Source organism: Pimephales promelas, chromosome 18 (genome assembly GCF_988280905.1).
Source record: "Pimephales promelas chromosome 18, fPimPro1.hap1.1, whole genome shotgun sequence".
NCBI classification, from domain to species: Eukaryota; Metazoa; Chordata; class Actinopteri; order Cypriniformes; family Leuciscidae; genus Pimephales; species Pimephales promelas.
In genome coordinates this window covers 26,827,004-26,849,684 of record NC_142786.1, presented here as the reverse complement: position 1 = coordinate 26,849,684, position 22,681 = coordinate 26,827,004, and the positions used below count along the sequence as shown (strand labels likewise).

General features: G+C 41.1%; 1 protein-coding gene across 6 annotated transcripts in view; it reads left to right on the top strand.

The window, feature by feature from the left end:
• Positions 1-21,552, top strand: part of runx1t1 (RUNX1 partner transcriptional co-repressor 1) — a 137,166-nt gene extending 115,614 nt beyond the window's left edge. For 4 of the 6 annotated variants that reach the window (XM_089123277.1, XM_039680859.2, XM_089123280.1 and 1 more), the window contains 7 exons: positions 2,062-2,243; positions 5,320-5,570; positions 6,485-6,582; positions 10,141-10,342; positions 10,541-10,609; positions 14,774-14,964; positions 17,584-21,552. In XM_089123277.1, the coding sequence (XP_088979403.1) occupies positions 2,062-2,243; positions 5,320-5,570; positions 6,485-6,582; positions 10,141-10,342; positions 10,541-10,609; positions 14,774-14,964; positions 17,584-17,862 (1,272 nt within the window). In that variant the 3' untranslated portion in view covers positions 17,863-21,552. The remainder of the gene's footprint in view (positions 1-2,061; positions 2,244-5,319; positions 5,571-6,484; positions 6,583-10,140; positions 10,343-10,540; positions 10,610-14,773; positions 14,965-17,583) is intronic. The other 2 variants (XM_089123278.1, XM_089123279.1) reach the window with 2 other exon arrangements.
• The last annotated feature ends 1,129 nt before the right edge of the window (positions 21,553-22,681 follow it).

Here is a 22,681-nt window from a genome sequence, read left to right as displayed (position 1 = left end):
AAGCACACAGGGACACTTCCCTGACTCGTTCGCTCTCTCACACCATATGGTTACTGTATCATCCAGTCAGGAGGGGTGGTATCAAAGATGCAACTTGTGTTTTTTTTTTTCCTCGCTCCCTCTCTCCCTCTCGTCTAATTTTAGTGGTTTTCCTCAAAGGAGCCTTTAATGACAAATACCATATGGCTGTGGGAACAGGGGCTTTTATAAGCGTGCAGAAGCGCAGCTGCAACAATGTGCATTAGCAGCATTTTTTCATTAGGCTAATGTTGTCTAGCGACCCTCCCGTCAGAGTTGGGTTTTGCGGGGAAGTGTTTACAGGAAGGGCAGCGTGCATCACGCTAATGATGTAATCCGAATTTGACGCCGGCTGACGGCCTTTGTGCCGAGGGCTTTTGTTTATGATTTGTCCAAATGGATTCCTCATCAGATAAATTTGTAATATTTAGCCGCTGTTTCGTTCAGCAGTCTCCATAAAGCCTGTAAGCACATGTGTTACTCTGCGGCTCTGTGCCTCATTGCTCAGAGACGTACTCAGCGTGACATAGTCGGCGCTTCACCACATGCTATCAGTGCAGAGGAAGTGAGGATTACATGTACATGGCAAACTCCTTTGCGGCTTGTGTTTGATATGCTGGTTTCCAAATAGCTGTGTGCTAATGGACCACACAGGAGCTGGAGAACACACTCAGACATAATCGAAGCAAACATCAAATTATTGCATGCGTATAAAGCAACGGGATTGCGTTATAAAAGTTATAACACAACAAAAATTTGACCGTTTTCTGATGAATACACTTTTCTAATTCACTGGCTGGAAATACACTGCAAAAATGATTTTCTTTCTCATGATTTGTCTTGTTAAATATCTTAACTTTCTTTTAAATATAAAAGATATTAAGATATTATATAAAAAATGACTAAAAAACAAGTTTTTTATAACCCCACTGGCAGATTTTGTATTACTATTTTATGCATGATATCTGAAAACTTTATATCTTTTGTCATTTTGCTCCTCAAGCAAATGTATCTTGATATAAGAATGTGTATATATTCATACTTGAAAGCAAGACAAAAATATTGACACTCTGTGAGCAGCTGCTATATATGAACTGCCACTAACTATGAGGACCTCCATTTAATAAAAGTCTAAGGTCATTTAGGGTCAAAGCAATTGCACTGCCTCTGGTAATTATCACCATAAACTACTAACAGACCATTACCTCATACAGCTGGCAACCAAGAGGTCCTTTATAAACAATCCCAATCATTAAAATGAATCAAAATAACTTGAATTTATTTACCTTTATCATGATTTGTTTCTGTATCATGACCAACGGCTACATTTTTTTTTGCCACGCTTCCTTTAAAGTCTATGCTTTCATTGTGCTTCGTTCAATATTCAATCAACGCCCTACTCCTAATTTTAGCCATTACATCAGTGAAAAGGCACACTGTGAGAGTACACTGAAAAATATTCCAGAGCTGAAAATATGTTTGATTATAGTCTTGGATCAGAGTCACAGGCCCGAGAGAAGGAATGAAAGAAAGAAAGAAAAGACATCATCCTCCAACTAACACCTTGTGCTGTTTAGATGCTGCAATAGTCCGACTGTTGCTGGATGGGGATTCACAAAAACCTTTCATCTGCTGTGAAAATGCTCCTCCGTGTGTCTTTGAAGTGGCGAGGCCTCCGAGTGCTTTCGGAGAAAGCCAAGCCAGCTAGTAATCATGACGGAGATGCAGAGGAAATGAGACCGAAAGAAAGCGAACGTTGCCCCCCCACCCCACCCCCCACCTCCAAACCATCTGCTTTGAAGATGTCACTTTCTATGTTGACCATTATTGCTCATATCGAAGGCCCGGGGCACTAATGCATGTTTCGGGTCACAATAGAGTGCTGTTCGAAACGGCACAAGAGTGTCTTTATTTTGGAAGAATGTACCTGTAATGATAATAATGAGTAAACAAAAAAACGGTGTTTAGAGCCTCTGGCTGTGGACAGCTTCATAGTGTCACATCTGCTCAGCAGCACAACCTGACCACTATCTCCCCCTACAGGCCAACCTGCCGCTACTGCAGAGGGAGTTGGTGCACTGTGCACGGCTGGCCAAGCAGAACCCGGCTCAGTATCTCGCCCAACATGAGCAGCTCCTGCTGGACACAAGCACCACGTCACCCGTCGACTCTTCTGAACTCTTGATGGATGTCAATGAGAATGGCAAGAGAAGAACGCCTGACAGGTGAGCTGAACTGTAAATTGACATCATCAATCAGTCTTGTAGTTTTGTTGGTTTTTAGCCAGTCACACTATGTTTTAAAATATATACTATAAAGATGCATTTTATTTGCTTTGAGACAAAAATACAATTTATATTTTTCTATAATTTACTCAAAAATGTATTTCTATTATTCTTTCTCAAAAGACTAATTCATGTTTCCAGGGCTAACAGAAGTCATTCTGACAATTCAGCAAAAAAATGTTCAATTTATCACAGAAAACACACAAATATTTAATTTTGCAAGAAATAAAAACACACAATCAATGAAAGCAAGTTGTAATGACAATGCAAACTTCCTCAGGTCAGTGGGCCTTTTCTTAATTTCTAAGAGCTCTTAGCTTTTAAAGTTATTGATAAATGTTTTAAAGCGCATTTTTTTTGCTAGTGAGTGGACTTTAGCCACCTAAATATATAGACTAGGAATACATGCTTGTAAAACAGCTGGAGAGATGTAGAAATGAGTGTCTATATTGTCATGCGTCATTTGGATCCTCGTCCTTAAATGGAGCAGAACCTTAAGAAACCAGACACATCTGGAAAATGCAGGTGGATTCTGTGGAGACTTCCTGTTGAGATGGACGTGAGTGAGAATTAGCACTGTAAAGCAAATCTACAGTCTGTGGACTGAGAGAAAAGATAAAAAAAAGCTTTTATATATCAGTTCACTTCATTCCCCGGAGCTCAGAATCATTTCCACTTTTAAGTGAAGATACTTTTTTAATATGCTATGTTAAATTAATACATATCAGCTCATACTCAGGTCCCTGTGGATATTAGAGAAGAATATACAGCTCTCTTTTTCTCTTTCCTTCTATCTTTTTTTTATGTAATACCTGCATTTTTGCGTGAGCTCTAATGTATGGCTAGGTGAGCCTAGGGACATGGCTGATAACACATACAGATGAGACTCAGCTCAGATACGGCTGGCTAAGCGCTTCTGTTTCTGCTTAGCTCGGCTCGGCTCGACTCGACTCGACTCTCCGCGCTCAGAATGAGGAGGTGGAAGAGAGAGAAAAGCAATATTGGAATTTGAAAGGAAGCTATGCTGTCCTTAATCACGGAGTACAATATACGGTCACTTCAGTCTGATTAATATCAAAGGAATCAGGAGACTACAGCTACGGAGAGGAGCGCATCCCGCAATGCAGTCTTAGCACGCTCTCCTCATTTAGAAGAGAAATGTGCGCCCAGACTTATTTGAATAAAATATTCCATTGTGCCGCACGACCCCTATATATTTGAAAAGAAAAAAATGGTGTTTTCAGAATGAGGTTCAAATTAAGTTCACAGCTTTCAGTGATCCACAAAAGAGTGTTATAAACTGGGCTTTTAAAATGAATACACCCAAGGAATATCTTACTTACTATAATACACTACCATAAAAAAAGAAAGTTTTTACAACATCTGTTTTATAAAAAACAAAAAACATCATAAATGAAAAAAGAGATCCAAAAATACATGTTTTGTAGATGGGGGGAAAAAAAACAAGATGGAGAATCACATGAAAATCACATACAGTACCTGAATCAGAGACACAAGTCCATGAAGAATGGATAGAATTAGAATTGGTAATAAAATGTATGAGACTGGGGTAAAATAAATGCAGCTGTGTTTTGGAGGTGTGGGTGGAGGAGAGAGGAGGTTTTGAGGAGCATATGGACTGTGATGGATGCACATTAGCAGCTCATAAAAGCAGCTCATTAGGAAGTTCAGTCTCTTTCAGAGGTAACCGAGGGACGACACACACACACGCACGCACTGTGACTCACACGAGTACCAGCATCTGCGAACACCTGGACCCGTGACACATGAAAGTAAAGGGCAAAGCAATGTGAAAGCACCAGGGTTTGGGTGCGCTGAATGAATCCTGTAAGTGCACATCTCTTATGGTCCTCATGTGCTCTTTCAAGACCTCCTTTTACTGACAACAAAGTGCTCAACGGAGGCATAGTGGCTGCTTTTCTACTTAGCACATTATTAGATGACAGACTCTTACTGCCTAAGGAGCAGTTTCACATTCTCTCTCGACTAACAGCATAGGAAAGTACATTACATGAATGAACACACTGTCCTCAAAAGACATCTCAATGTCAGTGTCTGTTTTGTTGGAGGGGTAAAAGAAATAAAAATAAATAGTGAGTCAACATTGTCCCTGACATGGAAAGACATCCAGTTGTGTAAGGTCTCTATCTATCTATCTGTCTGTCTGTCTGTCTGTCTGTCTGTCTGTCTATCTATCTATCTATCTATCTATCTATCTATCTATCTATCTATCTATCTATCTATCTATCTATCTATCTATCTATCTATCTATCTATCTATCTATCTATCTACCTACCTACCTACCTACCTACCTACCCACCTACCTATCCATCCATCCATCCATCCATCCACCCACCCTCCCATCCTGCCATCCATCCACCCACCCATCCATCCATCCATCCACTCACCCACCCATCCACCTACCCATCCATCCATCCATCCATCCATCCATCCATCCATCCATCCATCCACCCAACCATCCATCCATCCACCCATTCATCCACCCACCCACCCATCCATCCACCCAACCATCCATCCATCCATCCATCCACCCACCCATCCACCCATCCATCCACCCAACCATCCATCCATCCATCCACCCACCCATCCATCCATCCATCCACCCACCCACCCACCCAACCAACCAACCATCCATCCACCCACCCACCCAACCAACCAACCATCCATCCATCCATTCACCCATCCATCCATCCATCCATCCATCCAACCCCACACACCCACCCACCCATCTATCCATCCACCCATCCATCCACCCAACCATCCATCCATCCATCCATCCACCCATTCATCCATCCATCCACCCACCCATCCATCCATCCATCCATCCACCCAACCATCCATCCATCCATCCATCCATCCATCCATCCATCCATCCATCCATCCATCCACCCACCCACCCATCCATCCATTAGTATAACATCAGTGCAACATTTCTTTCCTGTTCCTCACTCTGGAATGTTCTTTCTTATTCCAGAACCAAAGAGAACGGCTTTGAGCGGGAGCCGCTCCATCCCGAGCACCCCAACAAGAGGCCCTGCACTATCAGTCCCGGCCAGCGTTTCAGCCCCTCCAACGGGCTGTCCTACCCGCCCAACGGCCTGCCACACCCCACCCCGCCCCCTCCACAGCACTACCGTCTGGACGACATGGCCATAGCACACCACTACAGAGATTCCTACCGCCACCCCAACCACCGCGAGCTCCGCGACCGCCCTCGGCCTCTGGGTAAGAGAGGGCAGATTACAGCAGCATCTGGAGACGGTCATTAATAAGAGCGTTACTGTGCTGTGAAAGATTGTTAGAGCTTGAGACATGCGATATAAGCCACCTTCTCCACGGCTGCTGTCTCCAATCCTCAAACTTTATAAATAAAACATTCTATTATTAAATGAGAGCCCTATAAATTTTGAGGGTAAAAAAATAGTTTCAAATAAAATGAGGTTCAAATTCAGTTTGTGGTCTTTAATAGACCCCAGAAATATAGAAAGTCACGGATAAAAGGACTTTTTTTTTAAACTGTTAATTAAATACATAGTATACCAAAATAAAATAATGACAAATTACAAACCATATATAAATATCCAGTTGAGAAAATAAGAAAATGTGCATTTATTATTTAAATTAAATTTCTCAAATTAATTGACAATATAAGGCCCATTCTCCAAGGCTGAGTTGGCCAATGCCTCAAATCCTCAAAAGTCCACTGCATGCCGCTCAGACTCTTAGAAGTTAAACCAGGCGAGGCTCCGTTGGATCAGGAACATAAACTCTTTTAAAAATTATTTGAGGTTCACATAAAGCCAACTCGCCATATCAGGTTTAAATGTGCTAAAAATACTCAAGCATGTTAGCTGGTGATATATGCACAAGATTTGCATGAGTCTGGCAGCTCTGGTGCGGTGAGGGGAGAGGGAGAGAGCGTGCCTGCAGGCAGCGCGGGAGAGTGGAGTGAGGGATGAGAGCATGTGAGGAATGAAGAGTGTGTGAGCGATGGAGGATGTCAGGAAGCGGGTGAGCTATGGCTGTGAAACAGACGGGCACGACATGCCGCTGAGGGCAAGCAAGAGAAATGGAAAACCAAGGCCCAAATAGTAACACGTTTAACACTCGCTCTCTCTCTTTCTCTCGTTCTGTGTCAGGCATGCACGGCAGCACACGCCAGGAGGAAGTCATAGATCACAGGCTCACAGACAGAGAATGGGCAGAAGAGTGGAAGCACCTTGACCATGTAAGAAAAGTAATAACATTTTTTTATTACTATCCAAAGTGTATGTGTGTGAGAGAATGAGAAGTGTGTTTGCTAGTCATATCTGTGTGTTTGCATGTTTGTTCTGTTTTGTTTTTGCTTTATCACAAGCACTTCTAGACAAGCAACGAGATTATATTGAGCTCAAATTGTGATTCTTCTGTTTCTCATATCTTTCACGAAATGAGCAAGATTCTGAAGTCTAGTTTAACATGAACGCAAACTTCTTTTAATTATTCCAAGATCAAAATTTTGTGAACAATTGCTTATTTGTTTCTTAAGAGTTTCAGGAGAAACATATAAGTTGTTATTTAAAGGGATACTCCACTTTTTTTGGAAATAGGCTTATTTTACCACTCCCCCAGAGTTAAACAGTTGGGTTTTACCGTTTCCGAATGTATTCAGCCGATTTTCTGATATTTAGAAGAATATCAGTAACCAGACAGTTTCTGGTCTCATTGACTTCCGTAGTATATTTTTTTCCTACTATGGAAGTCAATGAGACCAGAAACGGTCTGGTTACAGATATTCTTCTAAATATCAGAAAATCGGCTGAATGGATTCGAAAACGGTAAAACTCAACTGTTTAACTCTGGGGGAGTTGTAAAATGAGCCATTTCCAAAAAAAGTGGAGTATCCCTTTAAAGAGTTATTTAAAAGTTTAAATTCTGTCATCAATTACTTGCCCTCCATTGACAGCTATGCAACTACCATTTTGATGCTTCAAAAGTTCATAAATAGATTGTAAAACTAATCCATATCAACTGAGACCAAATTTTCTGAAGAGACTCGCTTTATATGATGAACAGATTTAATTTAGGCTTTTATTCACATAAAAATTGATCATTGAATATTAACAAGAAGCTCAACGAACCTGCTTGACGTGTGAAAACAAACCTTATTGGTTCTTGCAGAAGCTCAAACGTGCTGAGAATGAACCTCATTGGTTCTCACTAGGGATGTCCCGATACCACTTTTTCACTTCCGATACCGATACCGATGCCGCACCTTTGGCTTTTGCCGATACCGATATTAGTCCGATATTTTTTTTTTCGTGGTCCGACGTGCCGTATACGGCCCACAGGGTGGTTTATAGGTTTAACTTTGTGAAAGACAAAACAAAACAAACACAAAAGTAAACATAATACATATCTTTGGAAAGCTGAGAAACTCGTGATTCGAACGACGTAAACCATTTTAAGATACAATCAACACAGCGGGCACAATCTGTCTCTTTGTCAGACCACCAACAGCCAAAACAAACCAACACAAACTGGAAGAAACTCACCAATTAGCCATCTGTTAGTCCACATTCCAACAAAAATGGTTTGGTTTCACTGTAAAGCGTCCATACAATCCAATTTGAAGAAGTTTTTAGTCCAAAACAATTGTATATATGAATAAACATCCATGGAATGTAAATAGTAGCATTTCGCGTTAGCCGACAGCGCTATCACAACTTCGACGCACTAATGCTACGTTCACACCGGACGCGAATAGGGCGTCAGGCGCGAAGGATTTCAATGTTAAGTCAATGCAAGAAAAATTCCTGCGGCGCGAATGAGGCGCGGAGCGCGGCGCGGAAGACGCGAATACGCCTCATTCGCGCGTCAAGTTGGCGCGAATGGCGCGAATTGAGCGTTGTGCAATCACGCGTTTGACGCGAATTCGCGTCTGCCGCCCGAGTTGAAAAATCTGAACTTTGGCGTGAATTCGCGCCGCGTTAACCAATCAGGAGCCTAGCTGCTTGCTCACGTGGTGAAGTGTCTGGATGCTTCAATAAATTATTTTGTTAATATGACTAAATGCATGGTGGGATTATGCACAACAAAGCAAATGTTTCATCACTTAAAACATTATTTCTATATGGAGACATGTTCATTTTGAATTGAATGTTATTCATTCCATATCTAGAAATAGTATTATGTTGTAAAGACAATCAACATATGTGCATAAATTCGTGTCTGGACGTGAGAGAGAGAAAAAAATCACAGGACAGGTTAATAACTTTTGAAGGCTGGCTCTATTTATTATCAAAACAAAAATAAATGACAGCTAGATTAGATGGATGAGGGGCCGGGCGAGGGTGATCCTCGCTCAGATGCGGGACAACAGGTCATCAAACTGGGCGCGTGACAGGCGAAAGTACCGCTGACAGCGGCCGTCATCCAGCGCAGCTCCTGGAGCGAGCAAATGGTGAAACTCGCCAAACGGTTCGGCTCCGAAGGGTCCGGTGGACACAAATATACGGCGACGATGATCCCCACGCCGCTGTTCTGCTATCCAGAGTAGAGCGGTAACTCTCTTGATGAATGCTCGGTCGACATAAAAACAATGACTGCCAACGGATTTTGATTCTGACGCGCGTCACGCGCGTAAATTTCGCTTCAAACTTTACGCGCGCCAGTTTCGCTCTTGACACGCGAATTAACACTAGTGGTCAAGCGTCTAGACGCGTCAGGCGAGAATTTGACGCGCGATTCGCGTCCGGTGTGAACGTAGCACAACACTATGATCCGTCTAACTTCAGTTGAAACGTAAACATTGGAGAAAAAAGAATGTCAAAATGGCCGCTGACCCATGAACTATTGATTGACAGGTCATTTTAGCCAATCGGCGAGTGTTAGGGGTGTCTTCTAAACTCCAACAGCCAACGAGCGTGCCTGGTGAAGATCGGTACCTACCTCTCTTTGAATGACAGTTTATCTATCCAGTTGCAATAGAGAATGAATTGACGCTATTTTCTGATAGCCAATGAATTTCTGAAAAGACTGAAATGCAGATTTTGTGGGTGGAATCATTACATTAGAATCCGTGCGCAAAGCGAGAGTGCGCGCGTGTGCGTAAACACAACAATCATCACGTGACAGGCTGCGCCGCTAAACTGGATATCGCTCATATTTTTTTCTCCCCTCCGATCTCCGATCTAGCGTTCTGGGCCGGTATCGGCGCGATACCGATGCCGTGGATCGGATCGGGACATCCCTAGTTCTCACACGTCAAGCGAACATGCTTGACCTTCTGTTTACCACATATTTCTTCATCATATAAAGTGATTGTCTCTCTTCAGAAAATTTGGTCTAAACCGCTCAATTCATATGGATTAGTTTTACGATCTCTTTATGAACTTTATGAAAAGTTATCAAAGTGGTAGTTGCGTAGCTGTCAATGGAGATCTCAGATTTCATCAAAAAGATCTTCATTAGTGTTCCTTAGGTTGAACAAAAGTCTTATGGGTTTGAATCAACATGAGGATGTTGATTCAAATGAGGATGTTGATTGAGGATGTTGATATTAATGACGAAATTTAAATTTTAGGGTGAATTTTGGGTGAATTAAATTTTGGGTTATTTAAGTTGTAACGTCTCCTGAGCTGAAAAAAAAGCTACCACAGAACATTAACTGTTTCTTAGTGGTTGGCTAAGAAAACAAAGATGTGTGAGTGTTCAATGTAAGCCTTTTAATGTGATATTTTTATATCTAAATTTGGTCAATTCTATTTATAGAAGATGTTGTGTTGGTAACGCTCTGCCTGCATCTCCCCCACAGCTCTTGAACTGCATCATGGATATGGTGGAGAAGACTCGCCGCTCGCTGACGGTGTTGCGGAGGTGTCAGGAGGCCGACCGGGAGGAGCTCAACTACTGGATCCGTCGTTACAGTGATGCTGAAGACCTTAAGAAGACCAGCAGCACCAGCAGCAGTCAGTCCCGACAGCAGAGCCCCGCCAGCCAAGAAAGCAATGCTTTAGGTAACACATATTCAGACGTCTGAGACATCTGCATCACGTCCTATTGCCTACATCTATTTATCCGACCTTAAAAAAGAACAGATTTACAGTTGATTTAACAATTGTCTTGATGACAGTATCTGTTTTTTTGACTGGGAAAAAAAATGCTGTCTATTGAGTTCATTGTAAATGAAGTATGCTTTGTTTTCTCTTTTATAGATATCCATAGGGAGCTCCTTCACAGGCCAGTGTCTGGATATGTACCTGAAGAAATCTGGAAGAAAGCCGGTTAGCATGCTGTCTTTTTTGACATGTACACATACTCATAAGCACAGGTGGAAAATCAAAGCTAAATTATTCACACAGAGCTCTTTCAAAGCCTGTCTGTGATTTTAAAAAAATATATGATGTACATATAATTGCAATTTAAGCTTTAGGCAAAAATCATTTTATCAAATTTAAAAAAAAAGGACAATAAATAAAATATAATAAATTAATTCACATGTTTTTGACAGATTAAATTCCTTTAATGCTAATGAAAATAAACATAGAATTGTTTTCCTTTCATGCATACTTGTGGTGGCATAAGACTAACATGACACCTTCATTATCATGACATGACATATGTTATGAATATGAAGGAAGTTTTATGCATGTTTATGACAACTGTCATTAAGTGTCATTTTCTCAGTTATGACAGTTTTTAACATCATAACCTGTCAGTGTCTTTGTCATGACAACTTGACATTACTAAGACAACACATTTGCATTCAGACACTTAACAACATAAACAAACCCTACTTCATGAAGGTGTCATGTCAGTCTTATGCACACCCCTTCAAGTAAGGTGTCACCGACAAATATTAAAAAAATATCATTTTATTAAAAATGAAAAGGTTTTGTCATCATGCATTTACGTTTAAAACCAACATTATCAAAAATGTTCAGAAGAAGGTCTTTTGAAATGCCTTGCATTTTGTTTGACTCCTCGTTTGAGTCGTGTGTTGGGCAGTTCAGTGATTGGCTTTCACTGGAAGCACCTCTACACATTCCAACAGTGATGTCAGATCATAAAGCTCTTTTATTGCTCTGGCTGAACAGGACACATAAGTGCTCCCAGCCTTTACAGCACTTCAGCACTCTTGCCATTAGCTGTGCAACAGCCTCTCAGCTCTCCACGGCACTCTGTTTTATCACAGCAGAGGAGCTGGTTAAAAGACGGATAAAGATATTAAAAGGCTTTGTTTAAAGAGCAGTTGATCTGTGTGAAATATGACAAGTGATGGGTTCTGTAATAGCAGATTGTTTACCTTGGCTTCGGCTCTCTAGTACACGACAGACGCATCTGCTAAAGCAGTTTGTCTTCACTGTGTGGTCTTACCAAAGGCTTCATAAAAGCAAACAAACTTTGCCATGAAAATGACGTTACAAAAGACGCTCGTTTCAGCTAACGCGTTGCCTTTGAAACACAACGGCGCTAGTAACACCCTAAACAAATCACCACAGATTGAAATTCCATCTGAATAGTGATGGAAGTAGAGATGCAGTTAAACATATCAGGGAATGTGGTGCATTTTCCGTGACCTAAGCCCATCAAGAGGACAACTCTGTGCACCAAACCACCATGGTTTTACAATTCAGTCCAGTCTTGATGAAAATGTCCCTGGCTCTATAATCCTTCATATTTAAGACTGGGGTCTGCTCAACCACAGCCATCCATTTCTGCAAAACAAGAGACTGCCATGACAGTTTAGTCTATTAAAACTCCTTAAGAATAGTATTTTCATCACTCCAGTGATGGTTACAAAACATAACACAAGCTAAAAGTTTTTAACTCTTTCCCCGCCGTTGACGGGGTTTCCCGCCATTGTACGGCTTTCCGTGTTTTCACTGTTATATGGTAGGGGGTGCTATTAGACATATTCTGAATATGGAAAAAAGACATATTTACTACATATGTAAAAAAAAAAAATAATAATAAAGCAGTCATCAACATTAAACAGCATATAAATCAAAACTGCCTAATGTTAACGAATGAAATGTCGACCCAAGACGAGGTATAGGACTGTGCAAGCTTTGGAGGTGTTGATGAATCCGATCCAGACGTAGTCTTTAACATAAATGTAATTTTATCAGCTTTTTGCTCAGAATGCATGAAGCTAGAATACTTTTTTTTTTTTTGGAAAAGCAGAGGGTATGTTTATTCTTCCTTTTGAAATATTGCATGTTCAGATTGTCATACAAAATATTCTGGGGGGCTCATTTCTGTGAAAATGATCAAAAATGCTGGCGCTGGCTGGCAAACATTTTTCAAAAACACTGGCTTAGAGGGATAGTTCACAAAAATGAAAATTACCCTATGATTTACTAACCCTTTAAGAGTTAAGAGTCTGAAGAACTGCCTTAAAGTGGTCTTCACAAGCGTAAGAGGTGAATGCCCTTTTTTTTTAGAAAGATTATGTACAGTAGGTGATGAATATTCAAACCCTTTTCTCAAACAGTGCCATATCCTGATCTGCATGGTCCTTTGGGGGCGCAATTGAAATGCATAATTTAAATATAAATTACCCAATTTGCATATGCAATTAGTCAGGCTGCAGCCTTGAACAATGAAAACAAACAAACACAAAAAATCCCTAGTCTGCTCTTGAGATGAGTTTTCCTGCCAGAAGTATTTACGGTTAATGGGATAACAATGTTAAAGTAGAGATAAAGTGCGAGTTCAAGGAAATACATTTATACTTCATAGGGAAAAATATCAAGGATTACCTGTAATCTGTCTTGTGCACTACAGTAGTCTTTGGTTTGAGGCTAAACAAAAGCATTCCATTCTTGTTTATTTGTATTCAGAAAACACAGAAAGTCATCTGAGCACATTCAAATACAAATTGATGTTTCTAATTAATCCCCAGATTAATCTCTCAGCTGCTTTTGTACAAAACAAACCAATAGGATCAATTAAACAACGTAAAAATAGTTTTCAAAATGAACACTAATTGGCTGACTTACTTTGAATGAGTACAAAATGTGCATTGAAAAATTCGTATCTATTCATTTGAATTATTAGGTAAGTGTATTCTATAGGGGTGTAACCCCTGATACAATGAACTCACGATACAATATTATTGCGATAATTTAAGAAGTATGGTAAAAGGTTAATAAAACATTTACTGTTGATTTAAAATGCTAAATTTGGTATTACATTGGGGGTGGACATGAATAGGCTTGGACGTGTGGACAATGGTGACACCAGATACAGATTGTCACTATCCACGATACATATTGTTGCATTTTTGTATTGAGATATATTGTTACACACCTAGTATTTTAGAAGGCATAATCTTTAGCTGTGAGATGTCATGTCAACATTTCAACATGTGCAATTAACGTAATGAGCTATTTCTACTTAGTCTGACCCTTAAAATACACTTGATTTAACAATGTAGACAGGTTGATTAAAGGGTTAGTTCACCCAAAAATGAAAATTCTGTCAGTATTTACTCACCTTCATGTTGTTCCAACCCAGTAAGACCTTCGTTCATTTTTGGAACACAAAATTAAGATATTTAAGATATTAAGATCGCTCCTGCATACTAGTCTATAGGCTTCTTGAGAGACTGGCTCTTGCTGTCCCCGAAAAGTCATTAAAGACATCGTTAAAATAGTCCAAGTGACTACAGGGGCTCAATCTTAAGTTTATCAAACGACAAGAACACTTTTGTGCGCAAAAAAACAACAAAAATAACGACTTTATTTCAACTATTCACTTCCTTCTCCATGGGCCTGTAGTCAGTTAACGTAGTGTGATTGCGTAGAGCTACGTCACACGTAGGCTCACTATTGGCCGACGCTGGTCATGTGTGTGATGCGTGTGACGTACAATAACAGAAGCTTACGCTATTAAACTAGTAACCTAACTCGAGGCAGAGGGAGAAATAACGAATAGTTGAAATAAACTCGTTATTTTTGTTGTTTTTTTGCGCACAAAATGTTCTCGTCGTTTGATAAACTTAAGATTGAGCCCCTGTAGTCACTTGGACTATTTTAACGATGTCTTTAATGACTTTTCGGGGACAGCAAGAGCCAGTCCCTCAAGAAGCCTACGGACTGTATGCAGGAGCGATCTTAATATCTTAAATATCTTAATTTGTGTTCCGAAGATGAACGAAGGTCTTACGGGGTTGGAACAACATGAGGGTGAGTAAATACTGACAGAATTTTCATTTTTGGGTGAACTAACCCTTTAAGTCATTTAAAATAATATTCGACTTCAATAAAAAACAGTCACCACATAAATAGATTAAAAAAAATAGATAGTTTGTCACATTTTCTGCATATAGCAGAACTGCAGATTATATGTGATTTATTCATCGGTCATTCATTCTACACTTTTTGTGGGGGGTTCTGTTGCTGTGCTATGGACACTGTAAAGCACTGTGCTTTTTCTTTCAGAAGAGGCTGTGAACGAGGTGAAGAGGCAGGCTATGTCTGAGCTGCAGAAAGCTGTGTCAGAGGCCGAGCGCAAGGCACACGAGATGATCAGCACGGAGCGAGCCAAGATGGAGCGCACGGTGGCCGAGGCCAAAAGGCAAGCGGCGGAGGACGCGCTGTCAGTCATCAACCAGCAGGAGGACTCTAGTGAGGTAACAGCTTGTACGCCCACCGCACATTATTATATTAGTGAACAGCTGCAGCATTCACTTACTGCACAATGATTCATTGGGATGGTAATATATTCCATAATTGATTATAATTCGCATTACATATCATCTAGGGGATTTTCTTATATTTTCTATGATTTGTACATGCCTGATTTACTTGGTTGGGTTGTTTCATTTCTATGACTTAGATTTGATCTCCTTAGTATGGAAATCTGTAGGGAAACTTAGAGATCATATGAAAAGCACAGTGAGAAGAGAAAAGTGTGTCCCAGATAATTCCTCATGCAGGCTGGTGTCACGCAGAGCCGAGGAATATAACATTGCATTTATCACCTCAGGCATAGCGGTGCGTTTCCTCCACTAAATGAAACATGTGGACGGTTAAGGTGGTACTGATTTGGATGCGGGAAATTGGGAAGGGAGCGCCGAGTGTCTGCGCACAGCGGGGGTACGGCTCGTTTAATCAGTTAGCAGAGAAAGGCGGCACGCATATGAGTTTAATTGCACGAGCCATGTTTATGCGCCTCCCTCCGGAGGATTGCGTCGGTAGCCGTTTATAACTCCGGCTTCTCCTCTCTGGGACACATTCGAGACTTTGTGATAATTGCTCTTATTTGGCCCGGAGACAAACGCAACGAGGCCACAGTGGTAACCTGAGTTTCTGTGTGATCTTTTTTTTTGTTAACCTGTTACAAATGTGTCCTCACAAAGCGCCATGTGGAACTGGGTAAAATGACTGGGTTTTTTCCCCCCAGCTAGCTCATTATTTCCATGTTTTCAAAGCAGGGAGATCCAAAGAAAAATAAAGCAGAATTCTCTATTTACACTTAAATTCAAATGGGAAATGTTTGCTGCTAATGAGCCGAGACTTTCGCTCGCTTTTCTCAAAGGTCTGTGTATCTATTATTTCCTGATTGGAATAATAGCCATGGAAAGGAATGCACATTTTTTGAATATGATACGGTTGAAATAGTGCTGGGCAGTGTATCAGGCAGTGTGTTTATTTTTGTTGTGATACGCATTTTTAATATACCAGAATATGTATAATATACCAGAATATATATGAATACCGAAGTATGTCGCATCGTGGCACGACACTGTTTGAGAGGGGTCACTTTTCACTTTTGCACTGTGGTGATGCACAGCTGTATGTGTTACTATATGTGAAGGTCAAGATGCATTAGTTAAACTATAATTGATAGCTTTCAAATTATATTACAGTGTTTCCCATACATCGGTTCACAATATCAACACTGCCAAAGCTATCCAAAACTATCCAAAAGCCTTTGACATCGTTGAATAAACATGAGCACTGCACGTTTCAAAGTCAAAATGCGGTGTGGGTGTTTTTATATGAATGTATCTTAGATGCGAACTGACTGTCTTTAGAAAAGTTTCGATGTCATTTTCATTTAATCTTTCCTGATAAATCAGCGTTTATTAGCGCTGCGTTGCTTTGTGTACAGCCGTTACCGGGGAAACCGCTCCGAAAGCGCTGCCTCTTTGTAAACAGCATAATTTTGTGGGGCCTTGCAAACCTGTATTAATACTAGTGTGGATTTTTTTTTTTATAATATTAACTCATGACAGTATAATAGGGCATTCTAAGTCAATCAAATGCAGTATTTCCAACGCATTCTCATCCTAGGGCATCATATAGTGACACTTTTGAAATTTCGTCTAAATCCAACGCACATGGCACCCCTTAGCGTCACTAAAACACGCAGAGAGCTTTGTTCGGTTATGGCTAGGTTTAGGTCTGGGGTAGGGTTAGGGTTACACCACTAGGAGGCGCCTTCTGGCCCATATATATCTTCGTCTCATATTGACACTAAAGGGTGTCAAAAGCGTCAGTATATGACTTCTTGGGATGAGAACGGGCTGGTATTTCTCAATTAGTAGAAAATGTGGTTAACACCTAGCCTGGCAAGCCAGACCTATCAAAATGTTAGGTCTGGGAACTCACAATTGGCATACCTCAATCCGAGGGGCGGGATAAAAGGTTGTCTTTCAGTATCCCTCTGCACGCAATAGGATAGCACCACAACCAACCAGAGCAACGAACGGCTGTGGATAAGTGAGTTCAATGCGTTTTCCCTCCAGCGGGGCAAGTTGATATATTAAACTTTTGCCATATCCTGTCGTCAAAACTCCGAACACATCTTCCTTTTTTAAGAATGACTTAAGTGACGTTCTCTTAACTCCAAGTCATCCAGAGTCGCGGCCAAAGCCGAATCAAAAGACCGCTGTTCGCCAGCTGCATCTTGTTTGTTTTTAAGTAGCAGGGAAATCACCTATGGAAATCACGGCGCAGAAGAACCATCACAACTCTGCCGTCATTGTGTTAAGCCCGCCCACCAACTCTATACATGATGTGATTGGACCAGACTTCGAAAGTCAACGGAGAGTTGCTAGACCACACTTTGCTGCAAAATAAGTTTTGCTGCCGCTAGGGTGCGTCTAGATTTCTAGGCTAGTTAACACCCAGTCATGCTTGGTCTTATACTGTGAAACCGGTATAATTTTGAACAATTCTGTGATGTGAACTTTTGGTCATATCGCCCACCACTAAGTTTAAACCTTCCCTCTTTTCCCATGCAGAGCTGCTGGAATTGTGGGCGCAAGGCGAGCGAAACATGCAGCGGCTGCAACACGGCGCGTTACTGCGGTTCCTTCTGCCAGCACAAGGACTGGGAAAAGCACCACCACGTATGTGGCCAGACTCTGCAGGCACAGCAGCAAAGCGAAACCCCGGCCACCGTCAGCTCCTCAGCCACCCCCAGCAGCGGAGCCGGGAGCCCAGCGGACACGCCGTCCGCCGCCACTCCCCGCTCCGCCACACCCGGCACGCCCTCCACCATAGAGAACACGCCGCGCTAGAGTCCGAGCGGACCCTTACTAAAGCCTCAGCAGACTGGGGACTGACTCACCTGCCTCACTCGCTCGCTCCAAAATGCTAAAGCTAGCGCACTAACAAAGAAAGAAGACTGTACTTAGGGCGATCACCCATAGGAGGTCCATTTCGGGTCATATTGACTTGCCATGATAGAGAACGCAAAGATATTCTTTGTTTGAAATTCTCATTGTTCTTTATTGTTACTACAGCTATTATCGATTACTGCTGGTAATGTCGTTTATTGATGTTGTGGCTCTCTTGCATTCTTGTAAATAAGAAGACAAATGGAGTAGACAGCTGGGACCTCTTGATGAGTGTATTTGACCTCCTCTTCATTTTGTTTTTTTTTTGTTTTTTGTCGGGGTTTTTTTCCTCCCCCCTCCTCCGTTCTGTTCTCAAAGCTCTTTATCCAGTAGCTGGGATATGAAACTATTTGACCTCATTAAAAGACACTTTAAATAACAAAAACCAAGGAAATATTTCATAGCTGATGTAAGCAGAGACTCTGACTATTATTAGGACAGCGTTCCTTGTAAAGAAGACAACGAAACGTCGAGGGGGAAAAAAACACGCCGTGAAGGGCATCTGTGTCGGACGTGGTGGAGTAGACGGCGGATGGCTTTTCTGGCTCGCGCGCTGAACTCTGCAGATGTGCAGCAGATTGTGAAGGAACGCAGATGTTCGTCCCTCTTCTGCAAGATAATATCCAGGTCAATGGTCTGAGAAATAAAAAGCTGTTTCACTGAGGAATGTAGGGGCGAGGAGGGCCCGTGCTGGATGTTGAGTACTACACGGCGGAATGAAGGATGCACTCTGAGCCCTGATCCCAAATGCACTCCATCAGCTCCCAAAACAGGAAGTGAAGTCATCGGCCCACCAGAGCAGGACTGTCCGAACCTCACTGTGACAGCCGCTGGGAAACAAAGGGCTGAGAAATCACCCATAAATCACCGGCTTTTGGAATCAGTCCAGAGCCCTCTCCTGTCCTGCCTATCTCTCGCCATCAGTCCTCGTTCTACTTCTTTTTGCCCTTCTAGATCTCATTGTGTTAAACACTTGTGTCCTGTGCCGTCTCCAATGGTTATTTATTGTACGTGTGCTGGACAATTGTGACGACGCATTAATAGTTTAAACCACGGTCACAACTTTTTAGTCTTTCTAGGTGCAAAAAGGAAGAACACATTTTCTCTTTTTTCTCTGTCTCTCTCGCTCTCTCTCTCTTTCTCGCAAGCTGCTTTTCTATTTGTATGTGTTTGTGCTAGTCCCCTTGTAGTTCTCTAAGAAGAAAAAAAACTTTTCCCATTGTCCTCGAAAGACAAACGCTATCTCTCAGAGCTGCTACTTCAGTCTCATTCAGATGTTTTTTCTGAGAACTAGCATGTTACATGGAATGCTAACATAAATGTTTTTGTACATGGGACGTACATAAATGTATTTGCACTGTCACGGTTTCTCTCAGCATGCTTCTTTTGGCAGTTTTTTTTTTCTTCATAGGGCGCCTCACTTCATAGATTATCTTTGGAGTGCTTCGTTATTACATATCTGTGATTTTTCTTTTCTTGTTAAAAAAATGGAGAAAAAATGTATGAAAAAAGAGCAAAAAGAAAACGGAAAAAAGACGAAACAGAAGTATCACAATCTGCTTTTGTTCACTTTTTTTTCTAACCATCTTGCTTTGAATAGATAAGGACAGTGCATGCACATGCATACTGAACGCTATGGTATATGTTGTTTTTGTTTTCTACAAAAAAGGAAAAAAATGACAAAAAAAGACACTAAGAAACTAACTTTCCAAATGCAGAGGTGAAAAACAGACAGCTTTAACACTGCAGAGCACCAGGATACACAGTATTACAAAAGAATTAACATGGAAGACAGCCAAAGACAGACATGAAGGACCAAAACCTGATTTTATCCAAGATTTAAACATGACAAAAGAGACTCACTTTTTGTTTTCTCGACGTGTTAATCAGGGGAAGCCACACTGAGCAATGATTCCATTCGAAAACCTTTAACTCTCCCCCTGTCCAGAGCCAAGACCAGCCCTGTTCAGATCGTAGGGAGGAGGAGCCACTCAAAACCACGTAGCAGGTCCTAAGAAAAGAGGCGGTCTGAATGATTGAGCAATAACTGAAAAGGTGGATCCCATATCTAAATCCTCCAGGGCTAGGATTTCCTTTTTGTCCTTTTTCTTTCCGTATCATTCCTCGAAACGGATGTGTCATAAGAACGTCACCCCAAAAGGCTACCTGCCCGACCGAAGCGGAGCTCTTCTCGTTCACGAACGGCGCATAACCAAACCTAAAATAAAAAGCCATGTGAGAAACTAAAACTAAACGAAACAACCTCGCCAATGGCTTAAGAGGAAGAGGGGTCTAAACCAGCACTTAGCTGCACTCTGATGTTTCAAACCATGGTGCTAAACGCTGTGCATTTGACCTCTTTGGAGGAGGGGCTGGCCCTGGATGCACTACCGGCCTCCTCCGGCACGCTACGGTTAAATGATCCAAAAAAAAACAAAGGTGTAAGACACCTGTACACATCTCCAGAGAACCTGCCAGCTAAGCTGTCTTGAAACACTAATGTACTATTTTTGAAAAATATATACAGTTAGTGTAATAACTTCAATCAGGGTGACCTGAATAAACTAAGCACGGACAAAGCATCAAGAAACTCCTCCTTCCCACTCTAGTACGTCTGTTTTGCTACAACCTTTTTTCCTCGGTGGCAAAAAGTCTCACTCTACCTCTGACAGCACGTTAGGAGCACCAGTCGCCGAGCGGACACTGGTCTAGTCAAACCAAATGGGCACATGAGAACAGGACTTAAACCCAAAGTTAAAAGCTCATATAGCTGCAAACCATATCACTACTTGGTAACAATGCAGACCTCATGAGAAAAAAAAAAAAAAAACGTAATAGAATACGTAAAATAAAAAACGAAAAAAAAAAATGTTATGTTCTTTTTAAGTTTGTCAACTCAAAGTTAAAAAAATAAGTGTTGACACCATTTGATATACACTATTCAATAAATGGTCAAAGATGAGAAAATGTGATTATATTCCAATTGCCCTCCTCTTCTCCTGCAACCCCTTTTCCCCCGTTTATGTCTTCTGTTGTGAGACACGCTTGGCCGCTCGTCAATGTCATTTAGGTTCGTGTTATTGGGGGATTCGCACCAAAACGTGAGCGGAAAGTAACGGCTGGTGAATTTACGCATGCCTTTTTTGCCAGGTGTTCTTACGTTTTGTTTTGTTTTTCCTCCAGTTTGTAAAGTTAATTCAACTTTTGGGATAATAAAGGGACCGTGGAAACTTAGTGAAATGAATTGGTGGGGTGGGTTCAGGACGGGCAGTCATAGGGTTCTTCGAAAATCTTTATTGTGAAAAAAAAAAACTCATGAAAGTTGTTGTGCAATACTTAACGGAAACATGAACCACAGGTTACAGGTGGAGCTGGGAGGGTGTGCTCTCTCTCATCACACCGTTTCGGTATACTCTAGGGTTTTTGAGTCTACTATGTCAGAACTGTGGTTTCTTGTTTAATCTGTTTTCTTTATTTTATTCTCTCATTTTTGGGGGCTGTAGTAAATGGTCTGTCAGTCTGTGAATCTTTGCAGTATGATTCTGGTATTGTTGTACTCTTTACTGTGTAATAAATATGTTCATACCTGCATTGGAGGCTGTCTTGGTTTAAAGTACTTTGTACCTGTTGCATGTTACAGAACAATGCGCATTCTGTTTGAATGCATCGTTTACATTAACATTTATTCATTTAGCTACATCTAAGAGTTAATTATTTGATTTCTTTATTTTTTTCATGCATTTTAATTTACAGGGTTCCCACAGTTATGTAAATCATAATTAGGACATGAAAAGTATTTGTAAAACATTGTTTTTGTCATAATTTCACCATTTTAGGCCCTTGCACACACTGAGTCCGACATTTTCATATGTGTTTTTTCGTATTTGTAATTCGGTGGCTCTGAATTTTAAAAACACCATTCAAACTGCTTGCTAAGGATGAGAAAAACACAGAAAATTTAACCCGATCCGATTTTTTTTTATGACCGACAAAAGTTTCGGAGGCAGTGTGCAAGCTTGATTGACATAACGGAGGATATATTTATTTTTAAACTTGCGGAAATTTCGGACGCGAATGTGCAAGGGCCTTTAGTATCGTAATTTTGACTTTTTATTTCATAATTTCGATTCAAATGGGCTTTTTTTTTTACAACAATTGTCTCTATACTGCAAGTAAGAGTCATACTGTTAAAGGTTGAGTAAATTGTAATTTAGTATGAACAGAGAAAACCTTGAAGTGAAAGTGGGCTTTGAAAGGCCTGCTAGCTAAACCCAACATAAGTAGCCTTGTGAACTGAAGAGTAAATGCTCTCTGAAGGGAAGCTATTAGTGTGGAAGGTCTGTATTTAAAGTGTCATTTAATTCCCATGTCCCCCGTTTTACATTTTACCTAATGTCGAAATGTTAAAATGTGCAATGTTCAGCCCACTTTGTCCTGAAATTTGACAGCGACATTGACAAGGCAACACATTTAGTCCAGCAATTACCTTCGTCCCGGCCGAAAGGCTTTATAAATGCGCCACGCCAAAATGAACCCTGGCGATCGCTCAGCCATTACAAAACCTTCAAGAATCACATGACTCTTTCTAGAGTCTATACGCTTTTGTGAACCTCTTACGCCCCTTATCTGCTTTTATTACCATTTAAGAGATCATAAAGCTAAGGATAAGTTGAAACACTGTGATATTCCTGCCATTTACCACCTTTCGCGTTTCAACTGG